The 9,587-nt window shown below is 40.1% G+C and overlaps 1 protein-coding gene across 2 annotated transcripts in view; it reads left to right on the top strand.

Moving 5' to 3' along the window:
* Window positions 1-9,587, top strand: part of kif20ba (kinesin family member 20Ba) — a 51,265-nt gene that overhangs the window by 17,590 nt on the left and 24,088 nt on the right. For both annotated transcript variants that reach the window (XM_032541493.1, XM_032541492.1), the window contains exons 22-29: window positions 1,436-1,558; window positions 2,443-2,497; window positions 3,000-3,125; window positions 3,346-3,479; window positions 4,015-4,170; window positions 5,033-5,209; window positions 8,149-8,274; window positions 9,101-9,208. In XM_032541493.1, the coding sequence (XP_032397384.1) occupies window positions 1,436-1,558; window positions 2,443-2,497; window positions 3,000-3,125; window positions 3,346-3,479; window positions 4,015-4,170; window positions 5,033-5,209; window positions 8,149-8,274; window positions 9,101-9,208 (1,005 nt within the window). The remainder of the gene's footprint in view (window positions 1-1,435; window positions 1,559-2,442; window positions 2,498-2,999; window positions 3,126-3,345; window positions 3,480-4,014; window positions 4,171-5,032; window positions 5,210-8,148; window positions 8,275-9,100; window positions 9,209-9,587) is intronic.

The raw sequence follows: 9,587 nt of genomic DNA, 5'->3' as shown, positions 1-9,587 counted from the left end.
CTAATGAAGATCTGTGCTCATACTGCAGTAGATCTGATATATTTTTGAGCAATATATCTCTGCCCTCATGATGTTATTTTGTGTTCTGATGTAAATTGTAACATAAGATCTCACCGTGACGACCTATGTACTATGTATGAACGTATTGTGGAATCTGTGTATGAGGCCAGCAGGCCATTATTTATTTATCTTTATAAAAACAGAGAATCAAGCCAGGGTGGAATAAATATGTTTTATCATGCTGAATCTAAGGTTGCATTTGAGGTCTGGGTTCAGGCAGGCCGGCCAAGAGAGGGGCCTGTCTTGGAACTCAAAAAGCGTACTAATGTTAAGTTATAAATATGCACTACGTTATGTCAACAAACATGAGCAAGAAATAAGAGCGGACTCTATGGCTGATAAGCTCATTGGTAGTGATGTTACTGGCTTCTGGAAGGAGGTGAGAGCTCTGAACAGGGACAGTGCATCATTACCATGCAACGTAGACGGAGTCTCTGGGGCTGATAACATAGAGTTGTGGAGGCAACATTACTTTGACCTATTTAATTTTGTTAAAAGCGAACTGTAAGAAGTTGACCATGTCGTCAATAGTGAAACAGTTGGAATTACAGCCAAGGAAATCTATCTAGCTTTTACACAGCAAGCTGATAATAAATGTAGAGGATCAGACCATATCACTGCAGAGCATCTAAAAATGGGCCAGTCCGAGGGTTGCAGTTCTCCTCGCATTCTACTCAGGAAACCTAGGTGGTGTAATGCAAGTGAATTGTTCTGTCAAGCAGGAGTTGTACCAGTCCCACTTATGGGATTACTGGTGTAGCTGTCTTATTTAATTGGCGTCTGTCTTGTGTATCTATAGCCTTTATTTTTTTTGTGTGTTGTTTTTATGGACCGTGAGTGCAGAGCAGCAGCCTGTGGAAGATGTCTGGCCTGGTTGGTCTTAGAATTTTTTCTTAGAAGGATAAACCCTTGAGATGAAGCATCTCGTTTAAATAATCACCCAATTCAACAGTTCTGTCTTTTTTTTAAAATGAGTCGGAAGCAGAAAGCAAAACCTAACTTTACTTTTGATATTAAATACAGAGAAATATTCTCCACTTCTCTTAAAATGTTCATAAATCAATAAAAGAGCAGTCTACCTCCTTGTTTACTGCTGCAATGACACGCTTGGTTACCATGCAATCTTGTTTTTTGCAGTAAAGACTTTTTTCCAGTCATATTTCTTAATTGAAGTTTTCTTTAAAGTAGTCTTAAAGTCTTGTCTCGTTTTTGTGAACCCTGTCTCTTCACACCTCTATTGTTCACAGTTTAAGAAAGTTAAATTCAGGGAAACTTTAACACAAACATCGGATCCCTGTGTAGCGATACTATTTGGATACAAACAGCAGACAGCTTAAATTCAACTTTAAGCTTCCAACTTTTTTGATTATTACAGATCTCAGCCATGAGGGACGAGGAACTGGCTTTGAGGCAGAAGCTGGCTGACGCGGAGAAAGTCAAGAAGCAGCTTCAGTCTGACGTTGCCAACAGAGACAGAGCTATTCAGCAACTCAAAGTGGTAAGCTTGTCTGGCTGTCTTTTACTTTTCCATTTGCCAAACCCAGGGTGCATGATCGGTCCACGTTCAGTGAAGTTAATTAGTCTGTTACCTTATATGACAGAAATATATGCATTTACCTGTGATCTCTGTCAATTTGATGAACAAACACTTCACTTGAAGATATCTACATAAGATTGACTTGACAGTGTCATGAACACATGACACAGTCATGACATGTGAACCCTAACTCTAACCCTAAGTTGTCATGACAAAACCGAATGACACACGTTATGTCATAATTGTTTATGACATGTTATGTTATGACACATTCATGACAGTGTCATGTCACTTATTTAGATACCTTCAAGTAAAGTGTAACCCAAAAAATGTATATTATGCTTGAGTAAATTAAACCCCAATTAACAAAACTGCTTAAAGATATAATTTTTGAATTATCACCAGGAGTGTCCGGTACAGGCTTACTCTGGAGATAACACTGAGATAAGCTCTTATATTCAAGATCTTGTTCTGCTCGTTCAACAATTTGGTAAATTGCTCTTAAAGGTGCTCTAAGCCATGTCGCTTGTTTTTTAAGCTACAATTTTTTTTGTCACATACAGCCAAAATCTCCTCACTATCCTCCAACTGCCTGTCCCCTGAACACACTGTAAAACAACGCGGTCTCGGTAAAATTGTGAACTGAAGCAGAAGAAGTAAACGTGTATGTTTCCAGACCGAGCTGCTGGGCGAAATCAAATCGCCAGGCAGAGTGGGCGGGGCTTACCCAGTCTAGTGCCAGTAAACAATCAAACAGATTTCCCTTTGGCTGGTTCCGTACTGATATTATGCTCTGCCATCTTCATGCTCGAATCTTTTCCTCATCTCCTCCTTTCCTCCTCTAGGAACAATCGTCTGACGCCAAATTTGACCAGACGCGCTACCAGAACGCCTGTACAGGTAAACAATGGGTGTCTTTGTTTGTGCTTCACTCAAGGTAAAGTATTTTTGTCATGTGGAGGAGATCTGCCTTTGAAATCATCATGGCCGGTCTTTTTTTGCTTTTCTTTTTTCTTTTTTTCTTTTTAGGGCTGTAACTGATGGTTATTGTCAAACTAATTGGATAGTCCCATCTCAATCAGAGCCGAATGTTGATATATTCAGATTGCTTGCAAACAATTTTTAAATTTTTGATCAGATAAAATTGAAAAGCAGCCAATCCTCACTTGTGAGAACTTGTCACAGCCTTCATCAGGTACGGTATTTCCTGTGCCCAAAGTCAATCTCCCGAGCGGCTTTTGGATGAGGGTCTTTGGGTAAAACTGTAAACACGCTCTGTGGCTGACCTTTGACCTGTTTTGTGAAAGGCACCTCGCTCAGGAGATTGACATGTTTTTTTTAGGTTGAATCTGGCTTCCTGCGTGTAAACCTGGACTGTGCGTGTGTCTGTGTTGATTCGTAGACCTTGAAGCCAAAGAGCGTGTGATAGAGGCCATGCGTTTGGCTCTGACGGAGCAGGAGGAGACGCAGGACCAGATGGAGCAGGTCTTGGGGGAGAAATTTAACGTCATCCAGGAGCTCTCCAGCGGTAAGGATTTAAAAAAATATATAAAAAATAATAATCCAAGTAAGAAGATGTAGTCTGTCACTTAAATCTATAGTTGCAAAAAACAACAACCTGGCCACTTGATAAGCAAATATTGAAGTTATACTAAAAGTACTTAGTTTTGTCTCTTTGAATGTACGAATGTATGAATTTTTGAAACAGTTTACTTCAGTGTCTTGTTCCCTGGTTTCAACCATTTCAGAAGTGGAGAAATTGAAAGGGATGTTGTTGAAGCAAGACCGCCGTGGAAAGGAGACACACTCCTTCGTCGACAGCCCATCAGATGACCTCAAACTGGCCAAACAGGAAACTGCCCAGGCTCAGGACAGCTTGAAGGTAATGAGGGGAAGTGACATTCAAATATTGTTTTAGATGCAAGGGCCAGAAATGTTCTCAAATGCAACTTGAGTGATGGAAACATTAAAAAGATAACATTCCAGTAGGAACACTGACTATTAATAGATATTCGTGGTTAGAAATATGAACTAATGGGTCTGTGAGGTCTCAATTATCCACAAAGTTGTCCCAACAGTATTTTTACATCTCTCCTTTAGATTCCTATTTTTGAAATACTTCAAGCAGATCCTTCAATAAAAGAAGACTGACAAATGTTCAGTGCAGAGACCACTTTTTTCATTAAAGTAAACTAACAAATTACCTTGGTCACATATACATGTGCTGAAGTTCTTTATTAACAACTAGTAAGACTGATGTCTATTGTTGAATGAGAGTAGCTTGTCTTATATTTCTGCCTACAATTGCATTGTTGTAGGCACCACCCTTGTGGTTGTTGCATTTCATCTAAAACATTACTTAATAACTTAACTTAAAACAGACATCCTCATTACAAAAACAACGCTTTTATGTACAGCTGTGTGCAGAGAAATACCAGGCCGAACGCAAAAAGTGGCTGGAGGAGAAGCTGTCCCTGATCGGCCAAGCTAAAGAGGCGGAGGACAAGAGGAACCAGGAAATGAGGAAGTTTGCTGAAGACAGAGAGCGCTACACTCGCCAGCAGAGCCAGCTGGTAGGGAGAGGGTCATATGCAAAACACACTAAAGGACAATTTATGTCAGTTTATGTCCATGTGGCGGTGGCTTGGTAGCGTCGCATTTCCCCCTACTCACTCTCTTTCTGCATAGTCTATATCCATGACGTTCCACTTCCGGATTTGCGGGAATTCTGCCGGATGTCAATTTTTTTTGCTGGATATCCATTACCTTCCGCTTTCTTTGTGTTGGAATTTTATATTCAGGTGGATTACTGAGGACTATGGCTACCTGGTCCTCAGATCTCTGCAAGGTATATCCAGACAGCTAGCTAGACTATCTGTCCAATCTGAGGACTATGGCTACCTGGTCCTCAGATCTCTGCAGGGTATATCCAGACAGCTAGCTAGACTATCTGTCCAATCTGAGGACTATGGCTACCTGGTCCTCAGATCTCTGCAGGGTATATCCAGACAGCTAGCTAGACTATCTGTCCAATCTGAGGACTATGGTTACCTGGTCCTCAGATCTCTGCAGGGTAAATCCAGACAGCTAGCTAGACTATCTGTCCAATCTGAGGTTTCTGTTTCACGACTAAAACAACCTCTGAACGTACACTTTCCACCAACACGTCCTTTCTTATTCTTGCAGAACCAAAAATCCTGCTAAAACACCAGATAAAATGTGTAAACAGTGTTTGAATTAATCTCAAAGGTCCTGTAAAGACTGATAACAGTTGCACCAAGTCTGACACTATAAAGCTGAGCTTGAGAAGCTGATTCTGAAATGTCCACCAAACAGAGGAAAAAAACATTTTAAATGTTGTTCCTTTATTTTCTAATACTTATAATAGTTTCTCTGTCTGCATCACTTTTTTGTGTACATTTCCCTCTTTGTCAGGAGTCCTTGTCATCCCAGCTGGCTGAGAAGGAGCAGATCATGGAGAAGTGGAGGAAGGAGAGAGACACTCTGGTAGCAGCTTTGGAGGTACAGCTACAGAAGCTTCTCTCGAGCCAAGGAGAAAAAGACAAACTCATCCTGCAGCTTCGCCAAAGTAACTCACAGCCACCACAAGAGGTCAGTATAACATAAAGATGATAACAGAAACAGGGGCCACAACACTGAGATGCTGTATGCTGAACTGTAAGAACTTAAAAAAGCAGCAAGAGGATTACTGTCACACTTTGGTGTATAAGGTCTTGAGGCTTTGATTAGATTAATTAACCAACAAATAAAAAGACAAACGAGAAACAAAAAAGTAGCTGCTCTCCTCTATGTAAGGCATCCTAGTTTGTTTCACCACTCGACACACTCTAATCAATTATGTCAGAGAAATTCATTCCCATCATCCGTCAAGGCAAAACACCTGCTGTGAAATCATTGAAATTATCCTTTTTTGTTGATTTACCCTTTAGATAAGAGTTATGTTAGAATGGAGGGAGCAATTTACAGGATTTAAGTGATTTTTAACCGACTGTAGATAAATATGAAATATGAGTGGTTTTTGTAATCTTAAACTCCAGAGGAGTGTACTTCCAGTTTTGTCACACTTCTGCAGGCTTTGGGCCACTAATTTGACTCGTTCTATTTTTCTTTCCTTCTCTGGTAAATCACAGGAGGTTTGGTAAGTGCATCCGCATTGACATGGCGATGTATCTCTGTTCCACATGTTAGATTTCGGTAATTTTGCACTTTGCTCTCTGACATTTCTTCCTCACTGAGCTTTTGTTTGAAATAAATTGTTATTTCGAAAAACCAATGTGACAAGACAGCCTCCCCAGGATAACTACAGAACACATTGTGAAGAGCAGACTGTAATGATTCTCCAAATCAAATTGACGAATGTCTGGCAGAGCTGTATTGATTAAAACATTTGTGAGAGAATTGCAGCTAATTTAATGCAGGTGTCTCTTTGTATCTAAAAAACACAAATAATATGAAGGAAACTCGATCCGTGTGACAGAGCAGTGAAATAGCCAAGCTGCTAATCATACAAGGGTTATTGAAAGCAATAAGGGGGCGGTTGGATGGGTAGCTATCATTTATAAAGACTATTTTTTTTAAACAGTCTGATACAGTCACTCGACATTCACATTAACTTCCAGCTAACTGCACTGAGAATAGGCCTGCACTATTCATGGAAAAATATGAATCATGATTTTTTCTTCTTCTTTTTTTTGCCTAGAAATGATATCCTGATTCTCTACCATGATTTTTTTTTCTCACAAAATGTAATGTTTATTGCACACATGAACCATGACAAAACAAATTGGCAGTACCCGACCATAATTGTTTGGCACCCATAGCACATCCCCACAAGCCTGTAAATATAGAGGCTTCAATGAAGAGAATGGAGAGCATTGCAGCGCTTTAACACCTATTTTATACAGTCTGTGTTTAAAACTCAAAGAAGAAAGTTTGTGATGCAGTTGGCTCGTAAAAATTTAAGAGAATCAAAGTCATTAAAAAAAACAGTTATTTAAAAATTAAATCTCGAACAGGGTAAGTAAAGATCACAATTTTATAACGATTAATCATGCAGGCCTACTAAGAACTGAGGAAAAAACAGCATCACCAATCTAGTTTAACCAAACAATGTCTGTCTAGCTCCGCTAAAAGTACCAGATCTTTAGATTTGTAACTCAATATCATCCATTATATTGTTCAAGGCTAGAAGGAATAGTGCAATGAAAAGCGTCCAGTGTTGGCCATGACCACATCGGAGGAGAGTGAACGCTTGGAAACCTTTTGAAGTTTGCTAGCAACTACAGTGGAGTGGTTTGTTCATACGTTTAAAAGATATTTCTTGTTTTGTTTCCATTCATTTTATCCATATGTCGATCCATGCAAACACTGTTCTGCTCCAAGACAACACTGCTGTCTGTCAAGGCTAATGCATGTCAGGTTTTCAGGGTGAGATGAGAGCTAGGGACCAGAGTCATGGTGCGTTTGGAACAGTTTCATCACTTGATTCACATACAGCACAATCTTTCTAGAGTTTTCCATAGACTGTGATGTCTTGTACATTTGCCATTTGCCCAGGGATGTTGGTCCTGCCTAGGTTTCCATGGTTCAGTGCTCGTCAAAATGTTCTCTAGCTTTATTTATGCCTGAATATGATATATACATACATTTTTTTTCATCATAAATGGCAACCTCAGCTTTGTTTAGGAAAGCAATATTTGATTTAAATGTTCTTATATATCATATATTTATATGTAGGACTACTACTACTAGTGCCTTTCCTTTAAGGCCATATTTGCAGAAAAGGTTCAGATGCAAATCATATCTGAGCAAAGTGTGATATATTGGTTTTTTTCATGGTGACCACAGAATTTTGAAATTCAAATTTATTTTACTTTTGTTGATGTTTACTGTTAGACCATTATGTGGCCTGCTTCCTACTCAAAAAACAATCCTTTGAGATTCTGGGGCTCAGGTGTGCCATGTCAAAGTGTTCTGAACCCGTGTGTGTGTGTGTGTGTGTGTGTGTTGGGTGTTGGGGGGTTTTTTTTTTTGGTTTTTTTTTGTTGTGTGTTGTGTGTGTGGTGTGTGTGTGTGTGTGTGTGTGTGTGTGTGTGTGTGTGGTGTGTGTGTGTGTGGTGTGTGTGGTGTGTGTGGTGTGGTGTGTGTGGGTGGGGTGGGGGTGGGGGTGGGTGGGGTGGGGGTGGGTGGGGGTGGGTGGGGGGGGTGGGGGGGGGTGTGGGTGTGTGCGTGGGTGGGGGTGTGTGTGGGGGTGTGGTGAGCAAGTAGCGAGCAAGTGGCACCTTGTATGTGTACCTCGGCCACCAGTGTGCGAGTGGCTCCTGTATTATGTTAAAACACTTTGAGTAGTCATTAAGACTAGAAAAGCGCTACATAAATACAGTCCCTTTACTTGGTTGTTTAACTTGTGATTATACATTTTCCCATAGCAATAACGGTTCCAAGCTCTGGATAACATTTTTTTTTTAGTGCAAAGCATATCTCTGCAGGAACAAGAAACATCCTCAGTGTCCATGAACTTTCTGTTACAGAGTGTTGATAGTGGTGTCGCCGTGGCAGAGCTGCGCGCCGCTCTGTCTGAAAGAGAGGCAGAGATCCTTCGACTGAAGGAAGAGCTGAAGGCCACAACAGCCCAAAAGGGGGGCACAGTCACACAGGTGAAGCTTGACCCAAAATATCTTTTTAATATCCTTTAACCACCACTGCTTAAAGGAGAATTCCGGTTGGTTTCAACACGTAGCTCTGTTGTTTGGAGATTTGGAGTGCCTTCAGTAAAGAGAAAAATGAAACCAATCGATGCGGTCTACACCGTGTTATCCTCCTGCTAGAGTCAGCACCCTACATAGCAAACTGTGCATGCTATGAGCATGCACAGTAGCTCTTGAACTCTTGAACTGCAGCTGCAGACATTGCTAGTGTTAAACTGTTTTTGACACACTGGCTGCTGGATTTAACAGCATCCGTATGTGAGAAACCCTCGGCTTCAGAAACAGAGGAGGCACTTTTGTTATCTGTAGAGGTTTGTCAGTCTAAAACGACCCATAGCGGCTGTGGTCATACTTAGCAGTTATTATAGGAGCTATTTTGATGGCAACCAGCGTGTGACGCTCGGAGTGAAAAACATTAATTTAAATTTAAATAAACCTAATTGGTTCAGCTGTGTTGCTCACAGCAAGGTCACAATTTTTTTTAATTGTGGTTAGGTGTATGATAACGTGGTAAGACTAAAAGAACTATCATCTTGTTTGATTAGTTTTGTTTTTTGTTTAAAAAAAACTCATTGTCATATCCAACTTTAAGTTTGAACTCTTGGACAAAAAGTGATTGATTGGCTATTGTTTAAAAACACACATCTACACCAATGCCACGCCAACAGTTATTGTACACCGAACGTAATATTGAACTGATCATGAAAGCATTGAATGTTTTGGCATAATTTGGATGTTATACTTACTTTGAATATCTTTTTTCGGCCTATGACAGACTAAAGGCAATGTGAGCCCTGCTACATTGGTTGGGAATCCCCAGAGTGAAACCATTAACAGGAAGTCAGGAGGAAGGAGGGACACCAGAGCGTCAGTCAGCAGCCAGGTAACGCCAGTGACATGACATGAATTCATGAGTCAAGTCCAAAACTTTGCAAACGTATTTTGAACACATGACATTGGATTAGAAGTAAAGCCCGACCAATATATCGGCGGGCCAATATTATCAATATTAGGCATTTTCTATATCGTCATTTATATGGCCGATTTAAAAAATAAAATTAAAAAATGATTCATGATTCTGATAAATCATTATTTAAAAAATAACTCACACTATCAGCCATGTCATGAGTGTTGTTGTTGCATAGTTTGTCCACCAGAGGACGCTCTGCAACGTCCCTGTTGGCAATGCATCAGTATTATTTTTTTGTTAATTTGTTTTGTTCTTAGGACTTTATGTTTCATATCTTAAGTTTGTATTTTTA

This window comes from Etheostoma spectabile, chromosome 17, assembly GCF_008692095.1.
Source record: "Etheostoma spectabile isolate EspeVRDwgs_2016 chromosome 17, UIUC_Espe_1.0, whole genome shotgun sequence".
Lineage (NCBI taxonomy): Eukaryota > Metazoa > Chordata > Actinopteri > Perciformes > Percidae > Etheostoma > Etheostoma spectabile.
Note: the sequence above shows the minus strand (reverse complement) of the source record. Positions and strands in the feature narration are given on the sequence as shown.